Consider the following 17015-nt stretch of genomic DNA (forward strand, 5'->3'; position numbering starts at 1 on the left):
CCCCCCCCCCCATGAGAGGTAGAAGTAATTTAAGATAAAAATACTTTGAGGCATAATTCAAGAAGAGACTCTTACTAGCTTATACTGCTGTCGCTGTCCAGAAACACAATCGTCTGGTCTACTGACTGCTGCCTTCACTTGCCTATAAACAGAGTATAAACATGACTATATTTGATGTGATATATAAGTGTATAGTTGGTCTAGTGACTGTCTTTTTTGTGATGTACAGTATGACTGAAATATTCCTGTTTATAGAAAACAGGGGAAATCATACAGAGGACCCTCATACCAAAGGTTGATAAAGTTCAGAAAATAATGTTTCCACCATTTAAATTTGGATTTTAAATTTAACTTTTTATTTTCATCTTTTCCATTTCCTCTGTGTATTGCAACAGCAAAGATTAAAATATGTTAATGTGGATACCTACTGTATTGTGTGTACTTGTCTATACTCGAGTTTGTCACTTTGGAGTTTGAACACAGACTGAAAAATTGTAGATTTAATGTGTTGTATAGAACAGAAATAATTTCCACAAGCATCAATCTCCAGGGCTGAAAAATGAAGAACCAAAAACTACAGTTCCTCTAATGACCACTAGAGTCTGGCTCCAAGACTCTCAGACTCCAAGACTGGCTCTATAGACTCCCATGTTAAAATGTCCAACTTTACGGCAGAAATAAACATGTTTACAGCCTGGTTCAAAAACAGTTTGCAAACCTGTTAACATGTTATTAAATCTTATAGTTATGAATAATTGAGGGTGTGGCCACTTTGACTCACAAGTGGGTGCCTCCACAGTCTGCTAACTGTCTGCTCGGTGTCACCCCAGTGAACATGTGTCTGTGTTTGTGGTGTTGGTTCTTCATGTAAATATCAGACAGATATTTGACTTGTTGTTGGTTAATTTACAAAACGTGAGGAAGTCTGTGCTCCTGTTTTTAGAGATGAGTGAAATTCTAGTATTATTTGATGTTGGCATTAATTAACAGCTATCAGTGTCTGTGCTAACTGCGCTAACTGTGCTAACGATGCTAATGATGCTAATGGGAGCTGTAACGCACACAGGATGGCAGAAGATTCAGATGCAGAGAGGAGACACAACAGTCTAGTCTAAAATCCAAACTCTTTAATCTGGTAAAGCAGGCAGGGTCATACACAGTTAAACACTCCAAAAACCAGGCAAATAAATCAGGCAAGGGCAAGGCAGAAATACAAAAACCAAAAATACAAACCAGGTCATACACTTACTATGAACACTAGCAATAAACATGAGAACGCAAGGTAGACAGCGGTTTCGATGACAATCTGGCAAAGAGTGAGTGAAACACAGGAGTATATATACTGACTGACTAATGAGCTGATTAACAACAGGTGTGTCTGAAAACAGGTGTGGATGATTGCTGGCTGGATCACTGAACAACTTTACAGGAAGCGAAGCAGAGAAGAGGAGTGCATACAAATTTCAAAATAAAACAGAGTCCTGACAGGAGCTTATGCTTGCCACAGTTATTAAAGCGACATGCACTGAAGTCTCAGCTCCAAACATGCCCCACCTCCATTTTTAGATTAGCTGGGAGTTAGGGCATTGCAGCAGTGAGTGGTGTAGTTAGGAATTTGTGGACATTTCTAGCATTTCAGGCTACATAAAGGCAGCCCTACAGTATAGGTGGAAAAACTGGTGCTATATGGAGTCTGAAGGGAAGACCTGCATTTGTTTTTCAGGGCTAAAAAGTTTTTTTTTTTTTTTTTTTCAGATAAAGAATAAAGTAAGATAAATCTTTACTTTTAATTAAGTTTATATTCTCCTAAAAAGATACTTGAATAGAATAAAATTAGACAATACAATAGAGACCTTCTATCTAAAAGTACATGAAACATGATTTGAAAGGTTTACATATTTTTGATTTGAGTTTCTGTTGGCATTACATTGTATCAACTGTTGCACTACCATATTCCTACACACAAGCACACTTTCTCTGAGTTACATGTATGACCTTAGGACAAAAATGTCAGCATCAAGAAACTGCAATGAAAATCTTATATATTAATGTTATTTTCCACTTTCACTGAGATTTTTTAACCAACATCAGTCCTGATCATAACGACCAAATATTGAATCATTTTCAAGATTCTGACCCTTTAAATTCCAGTTTGTTTACATAAAGCCGCTGTTGTTTTTATGTATTATTTTCCATACACTAAATACTAGTGTTAAAATACTGTTTGGATTATCACAAAAATTATGCCATGAAAACCATTTGCTCTAAGATCACATGCGTATGCAAGCATATACACTTGCATGTAAACATACTAGTACACTGCCGTTTGCATTAACAGCCAAAATCATAGAAAAATGATAAAGGTTGCACAAGGGTTAACTTGTTTATTAGCTAAGCTAACAAACCATGGTGACCGCAGACACTGCTACCTGCTATTTAGTCATATGTCAATCTTTCAGCCTACAGCCAATCACAATCAGCAGCTTCTGTAATAATTTTAAAATACCTATTGTAGTAATAATATTAAACAATAAAGATTTTATTTAGGTTTGTGTTCCTGGGTTGTCATGGTAATGTTACATTACCATACAGCCTCAATAACAAACTCCAGCTCAACCAATAACATAATGCAACATCCAGGTTAAAGTTGTTTCTGGAAGCATGCGGCTAGCCAACTGTGACGGCACCTACCTGTCACTCAAAGTGGCCATGCCCTCAGTGATATAAACAGTTGTCATGAGGGAGTAAGACTACAATGTTCAGAGATTTTAGTAAGGAAATTAAACTGAGATTGAAATAAGTGAGAGAAGCAAGAATAGGATTTTGAAAAGTGAGGGAGACAGGCCCCCTCCCACCCAGTGGAATTGTGGCCCTTGGTTATGCTTTTATTAGGAACTTGAGATTAATTGTATGTATTTTAGCTAAAAAGTTTTCCAATTTACACACATGCACATTTGTTGTGTGTGTGTTTTAATACTTTTGCCCTCTCCCCTTTCTTTCTGACATCCAAGGACATAAAGGGACATAAAGACAACATATAAAACGGTTTCAGCAGCAAACACTGTCCTTTATTTTCCACTTATAAATTCTCTCCTTTGACATACTAGAAAAATAAAACATTGCAATAAACAGCAATGAAAAAGCCAGTGGATGAAATGGAAAACAGATGTTTGTATCAGTTATAGAGATATTGACAATGAAAGCAGATGTAGTGGTTCTGTGTCATGTTGACCAGGTGCAGTTCACATCCAACCAGAGACTGAGTCAGGGACTCTTTCGTCAAAGGTTTTCATTTTCACACCTTTGTCACTGACGACAATAAACCATCTGTGTGTCCTTTAAAGCTAAAATGCTATCACTTTTATACCCATCTCAACCATACATACCACACAAACCAAACCTAAACAATGTTCATTCAACTTGGATATCCAAAGGATCATAAAACACATTTGGAAGTAAATCATCTATGTTGAACCCTATTCTTTAAACATGAAAAGCAGAGGTCTTCGAAGGTCCACTCAGATCCTTGTAACCTAATACTCTGTGTGTTTCTGTGGATGTGAACTGCAATAATAAATGAGGCATTCTTTGTCCAAGGAAATTCTTTAGTTACTTTTGGAATTAATTGCTACAGCGTAACTTTAAATTGATTTTTAGGATGTGTATTGCTGCTCATCAGTTGGTGAACCATCAAGCTACTACCAGAAATGGTGCTCTCTCTATGTGGGGCTGTCCCTTTTTGACAAGGGGCCTGTATCACAAAGTGGTCACATTAGTAGGTTAGCCTTCTTTGGGCTAACCTATTAATCCCTGGTCTTAACTTTGGGCTTAACTCAGATTCTCTGGTATCGTAAAGTTGTTTTTAAGTGCTGTAAATCACCATGGTGACCTTGGCTGCACGGTTAAGCTGCTCTGGAGCAGTGACTTCAGAGGATCACATCAACACCTGTCAACAGCCCAACTGCTGTCCAATCAGATCACTGAAACAACTCATCATTCCTACAAGATACCACCCTAGACAAAGAGTTAATAATAAAGTGACAATAATAAGGAATAATAGATATGTTTTATAGATGTGTCCACCCTGGTTTAAACAGCTTGTAACAAATGATTAAATAACGATGTAATAATAATGATGATCATAACTGTATTTTAATTGTGCAAAGATTTTTTAGTTCGACAGGATTCCTGACAGTGCAGATGCTTTAACACTCTTTTATTTTATCAAAAAACAACATTAATTTTAATTAATTTTCTCTTCCTCTCTGTTTTTGCCTGATTTTACTATTACCTTTTTAATGTGCAGCAAATATTCAAGTTTGTACATCATTAGACAACAAAAATACTCTATATTCATCTCACTGCAGCGCAGTGAGATGAATATAGATAAAGTATCAAGAGATCCTTTGTTCCCACTACGTCTAATTATTACTGTTTAGTTATTATGAAGTGTTATTATTATTATTATTATTATTATTATCAACAATGAGCTAATGGACACATGAATTTCCCCAAGGGGATAAATAAAGTATCTATCTATCTATCTATCTATCTATCTATCTATCTATCTATCTATCTATCTATCTATCTATCTATCTATCTATCTATCTATCGATCTAATAAACCTCTTATGCTTTTCTAGTTCTGTGATTACATTGTTTACATTTCTCCATGTTGAATATCACTTTCTGTTGACACTAACTATTTTTCCTTTGGGTATCTCTGTTTCATCTTATTCCATATTAAGTATATGGTTTCTGACATATACAACGCTTGTAATTAACAACTCTGTCACATGAATGCACTCATAGCTAAGCAGCTTAATGATACAGGTTATAAAGGATGGCCAGCGTTATGCTCAGTGAAGCTTGGAAAATGTGTGTACATGTCAGGTTTGAGTAGTTGTGGCAGGTGTCTGTTTAGGATCAGGTCCACAGTTTTTGGACCCATGAAGATAGTAATGATCATTTGTTGTGAATGAAAATACAGCTTGAATAGATCGAGGGGTGTTTGGCAGCCACTTAGGTAAAAAATAAAAAAACAATCAAACAAACAAACAAACAAACAAACAAAAGAAAAAACACAAATATATTGTGAATGCTTTTTAGAAATTGTAAACCTAACATCACTGTAGCACCTCTCCTGTTGTGAAAAGTAACTCCACATATACCGATGGAAAGGTTTTTTCCACTAACATTAATTGCTATCTGGCAGTAGTGCTGACCATATTGCAAATGATTCTGCAGCTCCATTAGGAATGCATGTCATCATATATTTGTCTTTACTAAATGTTGAGCACCCTGCTCTACACTTTATTTAGGCCATTTATTGTAAATGCGTAGAGGTGGTGCTTAGCTGTGCCCGATCCTAGAAATCTTTGCAAAAGCAAATGTCTTGAAAGAGACATTATGCTGATCTGATTTCTTTTTTAATCAACATAATGAGGAAACACTGCAACAGCACTATTCTGCAGAGTTGCCAGTTGTTCATCTTGTATGTATCTGCAAATCTTTACTGTTTTTCATAATAGATGATGAACAGTTTTATGATTCTGTTTAGGCAACTCAAAATACTTTGTTAAAGCCGGGGAAAGGTGATCTTGGTCAAAAACTCAACATTTAACCAAATCCAGATTGTTCCCTGACCTTAACTTGAAGTGTTTGCGCAGCTTAAACCTAAGGACTGGAGACTGGTGTCAGTCCAACTATCTCCCTGACCACCTCCATATGACTTCTATGCCAGTAGAAGATGTTCCTCAGCTCAGGTGTTTCCTTCTAAATGCATGTAACATCTAGGAGATAGGGTCATGGTACTTCGGTCATTACATGCAAAGTAAAAGAACGCCCACACATTCCTCCTCACACTGGAACACAGTGTGCAACTATGATTAAATGCCATTACCTGAAATGTATGCATGCAGTATTTCACTGTGCCTACAAAAGTATTTGATTGATTTGTTTCATAGTTTTACAACACTGAATCAAAGTTGGTTGAATGTGGCTTTTTTGACACTGGCCCTTTAGTGTCAATGTAAAAACATCTCTAAAAATTTATCTAAATTACAAGTAAAAAATACAAAATACATTTTTGAATTAGTATTGACACCCTTTCATAGGGCACAACTCATCAGTGATGCAGCAAATTGGTTTTAGAAGTCACATATCACATTGAGATCAGCTGAGTTTAGTCAAGGGGTTTCAGTTGATAACGAGTCAAATGCAGAGGAGGGATGGGAGAGAGAGATACAAGAGAGAGAGAGAGACTTAAGCCGCGTTTCGACCAAACAGTACCTTGAACTTTTAGGTACTTTTCTTCAAGGTATTGATTCAATACAGCATTCAATACCCAGCATTTTATTTTCAAATACGGGATGATCGCGCAGTGGCAAACCTAGCCACTCCGGTTGTTTGTGGTCCATTATTTTTTGTAGTCCTGTGTCAGTTTTTTTTTTTTACCTTCTCCCAGACCTGTTTCGCAGTGTGGAAACTAGAAAAGTTTCACCCGCTCACTGCAGGCTTTTAAACAGGTGGGTGAAATAAAATGCAACGAGTACTCGACCAGTCAGAAATGTTCATCACTGCAGACCACACCCCCCAAAGTGCCTGAACCTTTGGAAATTACTACCCCCCGACCAGGGACTTTTTCGGTCAATTACCTCAGAACTAAATTTAGACACTGATTCCTGTGGTCGAAACACGCATAGTTCCTCAAAAGGTTCCTGGTTCCTGGGGAAAGTTCCTGCGGTGGAAACGTGGCCTTAAATGGACTTTCTAACTGTCACTCTGAGTGGGGGGGTTTGGTAAATGCCTTCTGTTTAATCGCTAACATAAAGGAGAAACCTGGCTCACAAAGGTGTCTAGTCAGGAAGGGCAGTAAAGTCTTCGCTGCACACTGATGACAGAGGGGATCAGTTTTATTTGGCAGAAATGATGAGAGAGGCTGTTGAACTGAATGTGCTTGCAAGGGGTAAAGTCCAGTAATCAACACTGCACGACCAAGTTGTTGAGAATTTCTGATCTAACACCAAATCCACACACAATAATTAAACATAAGTGCACAAAACTACACATCAGAGCAGCCCATGAACATGACACATTAAAAACTTGTATGTCTTGTTACATACATTACTGACAGAAGATAAAGTTAGCCATATTCACCAGGCAGTGCCACACAAACATTTATAACAACCTATGATCAAGATTTTAATCAGAATCTAAATGCCATCAACATAAAATTCCCACCATGACGCGTGGTAGTGGCAGCATCATGCTCTGAGGTTACCTCTCTGCAGCAGGCTGAAATGAATGTAGTAAAACCTACTTGGGGTTGTTTGCAAGACAATATACCCAAGCATGTGGTCAAAGCTAGACAGGAATAGCTTAAAAACAACAATAGTAATATTCTGGAGTGAAAAACCACATCTGAATCTAGTTGAGAATTTGTGGCTGGACTTGAAAAAGGCAGTTCACTCATGATCTCCATACAACCTGACAGAGCCATGTCCAGTGAAGCATAACCTACCAAGACCTATCCATACAGACTCAAGGTTGTAACTTTACCAAACTTATAGGGCTTGAATACTCTACTAAGATTTTCACTTTTACATTAAAGGGTCTTTGTCTGTTGATCATTGTCAAAAAGCCACATTAAATCTACTTTGATTCACTATTGTACACATGAAAACTCCCACGGGGGTAAATGCTTCTTATAAGCAGGAAAATGAAATGAAAAAAATAAAAAACACTATAGAGCTGTCAAATGAGGGTATATAAAGATAACACATAAAATTAAGTTGTTGACACAGTGCATAACAATATATCACCACACTGAAAAAATTTCAAATATTAAAATCTTCATAAAATAATTAAAAACCTATTCCTTTAGCAAACATATTTATAAAACAGGAACTTGTGATTTCTTCCCTATTTCAGTTATTTGGTTTTTAAGTTCAATGGAAATCATGAAAAACAGGCATAAATACAGTTGAAGCACACACACTGTCACCTTCTTATGTTGCTTCCAATCAACTTCATGTGCATCATTAGCACAAGTTGTTACACATGTTCATCTCAGTTTGAACAGACTGGTGTGCTTTTGCTTCACATTTCTGCCTTTTTATGCTCAAACACAATTTCCCAACTGAAACAAGGGAAATGTCCTCCTCCATACTCGTCCTTGATTACAGCTACTTTTTACCATAGCTCTGTTCCAGCCACTGCCGCACATCCTTCAGATTGTAAAAAAAAGGCCCCTTACCACCCACATAGGCAATCTTTCTTTGTTGTACTATACACACCCTTTCATTGGACACACCGTAAGCCACATTAGCATTGTTGTCCATACAGTCAGCCACCAGCTGACACTGCGGCGGCAGTGAGAAGTGCTCAATGAGTTTGCGTGCTGCTCCCAACCGCTCCTCCAGGTTCTGATGTTTCCGTACATTGAAAGAGTAAGAGCCCATAGGAGGGGCCACCCAGCCATCAGATGGGTGAGCCTCATCAATGTACACTAACAGGAAATCAGCCACGTCACTGAAGTCCTCTACCAACTGCCGGAAAGCTGGCAGGTGACTGATGAAGGGGGGTCAGGTGGCTGAGCCAAAGTTAACCACCAGAGGGCGGTCTGATGACTCAAAATCCAGAAGGCGGCACTCCACCCCATTCCGGATCCTGGCTCCAGTCGGCACATTGGTCATATTACTGATATTGCTGCTACACCGAGGGCCATCAGGCACTTTCACCACTTTAGAGTTGGGTGCATCACAGCCAAGTTTCACCTAAGGAGGTAAAAATAGTGATTAATGTGCGAACATCAAGGAGGTGCAAAGTGGGCTTTGCCTTTATCTCTTAACTCGCTGTTTTGGATTTTACAAAACTACATATTGTGTCTGTTTTTATGGGTCTAGTTGGTTATAACATAGCTGTGTCATTGTAAAGCCTTTGTGACTGTGACAAACGATTGGTCTCCTGACTGTAATTCTCTGTTGTTGCACTTTTCTGTTCAGCTCGTTATTTTCCTGCCTACTTACATACGCGCTTTTTCACAATAGAATACTCAACTACATTAATAATATACTAATCATAAGAAGACACATTACTCCACTTTACAGTTACAAATATATATTTGGCAGTTCCATCCAAATAAACTCAAATATTAACTCTCATACAGCAGATTAAGCTCATTTAAAAGGAAAAAACACTTGGTAATGAACTGCTGCAACAAATACATAGCACAACAAAAGAAGCTGTTTTATGCTCTTTATCTAGTGCAGCTACAAAGTTAGCAATGAGGCTAACCATCTTCAAATCATGCAACACATCCAAGCTGGAATATCTCTATCTTTCTTTCCTCCCTAACTGGTGACAACTGGTGTTGGAATGCAATATTAAGCTGGAACATAAATGAGGTCCCCAAACTTAATAAAGTAATCACACAGGATCACAAAGGTAGTTCCAACCGTAACAGGTACAATAAAATTGACATAGGTGGGAAGAATGTCAGTCAAGCACAGCCTGATCACACCTCACTGAACAGAGCTCTGATATATGTACCACTTTGGAGGTGTAAATGTCCTGTTTCATTAAAAAATACAAATAAATAAATAAACAATATTTACCACAGCTTAAAACTGATTCAACTTTAACATAAATTTGGAACATTAATATAGTTCTATAACATCTGTCATATAACTGGCATTGTTCCAAATCAATACAAATACATTATAATTGTTGAATTTATTTCAACTTAGGACTTAAACCTGCCAGCAGTTATGATACAGTATCTTACACTGTATCTTTTGCTTCAAACTGCTCACGTTAGAGTAATATTGTAGTTAGTTACTAAGTGCAACGGGAATTAACGGCCGACCCCCTCCTCTCTCAGCTTACCTCTCCCACTAGCTAAAAACAGTTAAAGCGAAAAAAACAATGTGATAACAAAGTCAGATCAGACACTGTGTTGTGGCCCTAATACTGCATAATAGGTTAGACAGCTGGGACTTAATTATGTAAAGTTTAAGCTCCATTAAATGTACACGGGTTCATTGGCAGCAATTTTACCTGCTTCCAGGCGTCCAGAAGAAAGCTATTCCAGACGGAGCGGAGCCCCGCTGAGGTCAACATACGGCGCCACTCTCCGGAACCGGCAGATCTGGAGCTGCTGAGCAGCGACACAACTCGCTTCACGAGCACCACGGAGTCGTACAGGGCCAGGAACAGACAGTTTGAAAAAAAACCAGGTAGTATCTGAAGTGTCACCAGCAGATCCTCACTCGCCATCCCCATTTTCCCTTTCTGCTTTTATGGCGGCAGGCAAATTATTTCACAGTAGCCTTCATTACGCAAGACTCAGCTTCTCCTCATAGTTTTTGCTCTGCTTTGAGCATATATGAGGGAGGTGTACCAGGTATCTCTTGTCTGTTATGTTACCCTTCAAGTGTTCAGCGCTGGGAGGTGCTTGAGCTCAATCACTCTTCTTAAAAGGACGAACATTGTACTTCATATTAAACCTCCTGGCTTATCTTTGTAGCAAGATTCTGACGTCAGAAGTACAGCATACCCACTGTCCCCTCCTTCCTCTTCCCTCTCCTCTCTCAGCTTTGTACACAGCCTGAACGAAGCGCCAGCTCAGCTTTTCCCTCTCCTTTTTTCTCCGTTCAGTTTGTATCACCAGGCAGAGAAAGAAAAATACAAGCACACAGTAATAAAGTGCAGATTAATAGGTTTAGATATGTAATGATATTCACCTAGGTAACATTTGTTTTATGATTTTTGTACTGGATTGCATATTTTACAGGTCTCCGCCTCATGTTTTTAAGTTCTGATTATAGTGTTGAACTATATTTGAAACAATTTTATTTACCTTGATCACAAGTGTTAATTCCTGATGTAACTACTGCCTTAATCATCATTCATCATCCAAAAATCTAAATTCATCATTTATAATGAATAAATCTCTGCAGTGGCAAAATATTCCCTAAGTCACTTGTCTGTAAAGCATCATGCTAACTTCTGCGTTTCTACCTTTTCTCTCACTTCTTCTTCTGCCATGGAAGTGGATGGCATCCCCTAGAACTGTAAAAAGTTTAGAAATACCCACTAGTAGGTAGGGCTGGGTTTTGCCACTGATTTCCTGAATCAATTCAATTCCAATTCACAAGGTCCTGATTCAATTCGATTCCCTATTCAATTCAGATAGATTCAATTCGTTATTTATATCGATTTCAATTCACTTAGAGAAATTTCAGTTACAACATACATTTTTCTTGGATATGAATAAGATTCTCAGAGAATTAATGCTGTAAAATGTCCCTCTAACCTGGTTCATTATTAAACATATTCATGCTTACATTACGACACATGTCAAGAAATAATACATGTAGTGTGTAGCGTTAACGCCATATTTTAGAATTTACTCTCGTTGAAATGGGGCACCAGTCCTCTGGGAGGACAACAATGAATTACTTCAATGCTAAATTTATCAATCTCATATCGGAAGCCATGACTTCTCGATTCAATGGATCTCCAGTCTCTACGTCAAAAGAATACAACAGGACAACAACTAGGTGTAAATAAAGGAGTTTATTAACTAAATACTGTGTAATAATCATAAAGATGAAAATAATAAGGAAATGAGCAGTGTGATGAGTTGGCAATGGTGGGAGAGAATATGTTATGGCTATACACTATGGCTATACAGCTAATGATACTACATCTACGAATTAGGTTTGATGATTAAATATTGCTATATTTCGACATCAACCCAGTCATGAGCAGAGTGTTAAGACCGGCCTACTGTGAGTTGCACTGTAGCTGAAGACCCTTGGCTGGAACCCAGGTGGCTTAGGTTGCCGTGGTAACCCCGGAGATGCGGGATCTAGGTGGATTCTCCTGGAGGCCGTGTCTTGTTATCATGATGATGGATTCTGCCGGTGTCTCAGCGGTTCAGCTCTGGTGGAGTTTGCCAGGAGACTTTCTGTCTCGGGCACTCTTGATTTCTGCTCACCTTCTCTGCAGGAGGTCGTGCAGATGTGTCTCTGCCGACGTCTCTTGTCGGTTGATGCGAAATAAACTCTAATGCTCTTCACTTTGGCTGGATAACTTTAGAGGAGACTGGCGTTGACCAGATGACTCTAAAGTTGTCAAAATCTTCAAAAGGGAAAACTTGATGATTAAAAGTTACAAAGTTACTGAGGCTCTTCTGTTGTTTTGGTTCAGTTGGTCTTGACTTGGCTTATAAAAATAAAAGATCGCGCATGTAGACAAAAATCATGTTACTTGGAGCTTGTGGCAAAGAAAAATAAAAGACGCGAAAAGTGCAAAAATGACTAAGAGCCATGAGTTTGTGGCTAGCAGCTTAGAGCTAAGAGTTTACATGGCTACAGAGCCAGGCTTTGAGCCGGGACTCTGAGCTTTGAGCAAAGATCTCAGCTTCTAGTTTCTGCATCGTTTTCTAGCTTCAGCTTTTCAGCCTCTAGCTTTTAGCTTCGTTTCTCGCATCTTCTTCCTTCTTAGCATCTCGCAGAGTTTCTAACTTTGTCTTGTTTCTAACATTTCTGACCTCTTCTCACCTTTTTCTGTCTTCTCTGACCATGTGTGAATTGTTCACTACTGTTTTATCTCCTGGGGGCTGGCGCATGTTTCAGGGGCGTCACCCGTCTTCTCCTGTTTTTCCACTTGGAGAAGAGCGTAATTTTCTACTGAACTTTGGAATAATTTAATTATATAGTTTACTTATAACTCACACATCCGTCTTCCACCATGACCACAAAACATTAAATGAAATAACATATAAAACTACTTGCACTAATAATGGCAGAGAGGAGTAATAGGAGTGTTGATTTCATATTACATCCTTCAAACCTGGAATTAATCATGATACAAGTGGTTAACTGATCAAACAACAATATAAACATTTCTCAGAGCTAATAGTCTATACATGTGGATTACACAGCAGTTCTTTGACTGTAATAATAATAATATGGACATTCTGGATGTCATGTAGTGTGTGTTACCTCGTGCGAAGGATGCTGACAGTATGGTCACATGAAGGACCCTCTAACCCTAACCCTGGGATAGAAGTTTGGGATTAAACTATTGCATAGGAACATCTCATGAGTTACAGAACAGCTAGATATTTAATTATACATTCTTCCTCAGATCTGTGTCTGTGAAGAGAGTTCTGCTGGTCACTACCCAGGATTGGAATGTGGGTCGTAGTTTATGACTCTTATCTAGAGAGAGAGAGACAGAGGAAGGGAGGTTGGTGTGTGTGTTCATGCATGGCAGAGAGGCCAGGATTCACACCTTAATATTAATCAGTCATTTTGGTGTTACTTTTCTATATAAGAAACAATCAAATATTAGACAGAGTCTTATTGTTACAAACTGGAGATTTTGCCTATATTCTCCAGTTGTCTGGTGTCCATTGGTTGATCCTCTGGAGCTGACCCTTTGACCTTTGGTCTGGTTCTGTGTCTCTCTGGCATGCTAAACGCATGGTCTGTTTGTGGGAGAAGGTTCCTTCGTCTCTGTTTCCTATCAGTTTGATAGTTTGATGGTGGGAAGAGTCACAAAGTTTCAATTGTGGGTCCGTAACTCTGCATGTCCTTATAATGAACTTCCTTAATGGCTTGTGACTGATGCCAGGCCACGTATGTACGCTACAAGTGATTGTTGTTAATGTACCCCGGGCTGCAGCTTCTTTCACACATCTAACTGTGCTTTTGTCCAGCTCTTCACTGTCTACATAGTTTTAAAATCTGAAATGCAGCCACACATCTGCCTTTAGACTTGCTGCTGACTTCATTGGGACATGTCTGCTATGTCTTTGTCTGTCACGTGCAGAGGTGTAGTGCTGTTTGTTTAGACACCTATAGTGCAAGCGCAAGGTTTAACTGGGGCTCGTTTCAAAGGTTATGTAATCGCTGTTCCTACAGTGGCCATTTACATGCATTTACTTGTGTCGAGCCAATGAAGCCACATTGGAAACATCCATTCAGAGGAGAAGTTGCAGTACAGGCAGAGGTCAGGAGAAGCTAACAGGCTAGGCTGTAAAAATGTGGCTAAGATAGCTTTCATTTCCAACAGCACAAGTTATCCAAGTGTAACAGACTGACATTGTCATGAAGAAAAGTGAATGATGAATGAAAGGATGTTTTCTGTGTCTTCATCTTTGATTCTTAACGATTTAATTCACTTTGCAGCTCAGAGGCTACTGGCAGCTACCAATCAATACACCTCAAATGTCAATATAACTGACCTTTTCATTTGTTTTTATTAGATCTCTTGCATGACACACACTTTAGTGATCGGATCTACAAATGTATATATATATCAATCTAATTCTGCGAACTGTGGATATTTTGTTTCATCACTAATGAATAGTGGTGGAGGGTCATTCCGGCAGCTATACCTATGCTCACCTGACTAGATCTCGGGTTTTATGAATCGATATTTGATTATTCAAATGTAGAACAAATTTTAACCAGAGAAACAATTTTTTCAACCCAGACCTACTGGGGATACTCTCATGTTGCTTTTCACCAAGTTTAATGTTTGTGCCTCAAGCACTCTAGCACCATCAATAGATCAAATTTGGAGGTGTATTCATGCATGTAACTTTTGACCTGTATCTCTGATGTTCAAAAATGAGATACCATATGACCTAAAATTGGCACAGATGTCAAGAACAAGCCTCACAAGAGTTTTCCATGGCTTTTTGATTTTCTAAAGCGTTTTTTTATCACAGCTATCACAAATTGCAGCAAAACCACCAAACAGTAAGAAAAGTCATATCTCAGGAAACGCTTTATGAAAACTAAACTTTGTACATGAGATGTGGTCAGACACATTGTTATTTGGAGGCAGAGGAAAGTGATTGACCTACAAATACCTGGTCTGAAGTCAATGTTAAGGTCAGTATTTCATTGTTATTTTAAGGTTGCATTATTAAGATACAGTAGTAATATAAACCTACATAGGTGAGTGTGCAATGTGCTATGACAACCTGGATGTCACTATTGTGTAGCATGAACACCACAATTTTTTAATTAATTTGTTCTCGTTGATAAGGTGGCACCAGCCCTGAGGGAGGACAACATTGAATTATTTCATTCATTAATGTGATCAATCTCATATCAGAAGCCATGACTTGATTCAATGGATCTCCAGTCTGTACGTCAGAAGAACACAACAGGACAACAACTGAGTGAAAATAAAGAAGTTTATTAACTAAACTACTATCTACAGAGTAAATGCAACTTGTAATAATCATAAAGATTAAAATAATAATAAAATGAGCGGTGTGATGAGTTGGCAATGGTGAGGGAGAATATGTCACAGCTATTTACAATATGGCTATACAACTAATGATCCCTCCACCTACAAATGAGATTTGATTTTTAAATGTTGTATTTTGACATCAACCCGATCACAAGCAGAATGTTAAGACCAGCCTACTGAGAGTTGCGCTGTAGCTGGACACCCTTGGCTGTAACCCAGGTGGCTGGGGTTGCCATGGTAACCCTAAAGACGTGGGATCTAGGCGGATTCTCCTGGAGGCCGCGTTCCATTATCACGGTAATGGATTCTGCCAGTGTCTCAGCGGTTCAGCTCTGGTGAAGTTCTCCAGGAGACTTTCTGTCTCAGGCATTGTTGATTTCTGGTAGGCTTCTCTGCAGGCGGCTGTGGGCAGATGTGTCTGCTGGCGTCTCAAAAATCTTCAAAAAAGAAAATGTGTTGATAATTAAACATTACAAAATTACTCTGAGGCTCTTCTGCTGTTTCAGCCCCGTTGGTTTTGACTTGGCTTATAAAGATAAGAACATAGCATGTGTAGACAAAAAGAATGTTATTTGGAACACATGACATGGAAAGAACAAAGGACGCAGACAAACAAAGTGCAAAAGGGCAAAGAGCAATGGCTAGCGGCTGGTAAGAACCAATGTGTCATGGTTTGCCATGGCAGACACTTTTTGTTAGAGTTTGTTTGGACTTTTGTCACTTCCTGTTTTATTTTGTAGTTGGTTTCCTTGTGTGTCTCAATGTTTTCACTTCCTGTCTCGGTCCTGTTTTCTGTGTGGTGATTGTCTGCTCCGACCTAATGTGTTTCACCTGTGTTCAATCACCCTTGCCTCCCTTGTCTGTCTATATAGTCTTTTTGCTTCGGTTTGTCTGTTCATGTCTGGTTTGTCCTCGGTCTGTTCATGTTGCCTGTTCATGTCGGCTGTGGTATCGCCTGTGCCTCTGGTTGTTCTTTGTGTGCCCTCGTGCTTCGGTTTCTTGTTCTGTTGGTTCACCAGTTTTTGTAAGTTCTTCTGTTAATAAACATTTTTTGCACCTCATTCCCCTGTGTTGGCTGCATTTGGGTCCAGCCTTACCTGCACCATGACACAATGACTAAGAACCAGTGGCTAAAAGATAGGAGCTAAGAGTGTTGTGTGAAATAATCACAACTGTTTTATCCCCTGGGGGATTTCAGGGGTGTTTCCCATCTTCTCCTTTGTTTCAACTTTAGAGAAGACAGTAATTTTCCATGGAACCTTTTATTCTAGAGTTTACCTATAAAACTCACAAATCTGCGTTCCACCATGACCATAAAAGATTAAATGACACAACATATAAACCTAACAGTACTAAAATGACAGCCAGGAATAGTACAAATGTGGATATGAAATTTCATCCTTCAAAACCTGAAATTAATCATAAGGGTTAAGTTAACTGATGGTTACCTGATCAATCGATATAATAAACAATCCCTAAAGCTAAAAGTAAATAAATATGTCTTACATGGCAGTCCTTTGACCATAATAGTAATAAGACATTCTGGATGTTGTTGTGTCTATGCTCTGCCTCACAAGCAGGGCACTCTGATAACTCTGATTGATAATTAACTTAATAATTACAACCAAAATGACCAAATCAACAGTAAATAAAAGTTGAAGGATTGGAGTTTTACTGAGTAGAGGCTGGCAATACTCACACCGGTTAGAGGGAAAGGGTTTTGCTTTTTCACTC

At 38.7% G+C, this 17015-nt stretch overlaps 1 protein-coding gene across 1 annotated transcript; it reads right to left on the bottom strand.

Annotated features, from left to right (window-relative positions):
• Positions 1–6598: 6598 nt before the first annotated feature.
• Positions 6599–10439, bottom strand: dio2 (iodothyronine deiodinase 2). The gene is made up of 2 exons (XM_022750768.1): positions 10059–10439; positions 6599–8776 (listed from the first exon to the last, which is right to left on the bottom strand). The coding sequence occupies exons 1-2, from the start codon at positions 10281–10283 to the stop codon at positions 8186–8188; spliced, it is 816 nt and encodes a 271-aa protein (XP_022606489.1). The 5' UTR covers positions 10284–10439; the 3' UTR covers positions 6599–8185.
• Between the last annotated feature and the right edge of the window lie 6576 nt (positions 10440–17015).

Source organism: Seriola dumerili, unplaced genomic scaffold (genome assembly GCF_002260705.1).
Source record: "Seriola dumerili isolate Sdu_G_001 unplaced genomic scaffold, Sdu_1.0 BDQW01000149.1, whole genome shotgun sequence".
NCBI classification, from domain to species: Eukaryota; Metazoa; Chordata; class Actinopteri; order Carangiformes; family Carangidae; genus Seriola; species Seriola dumerili.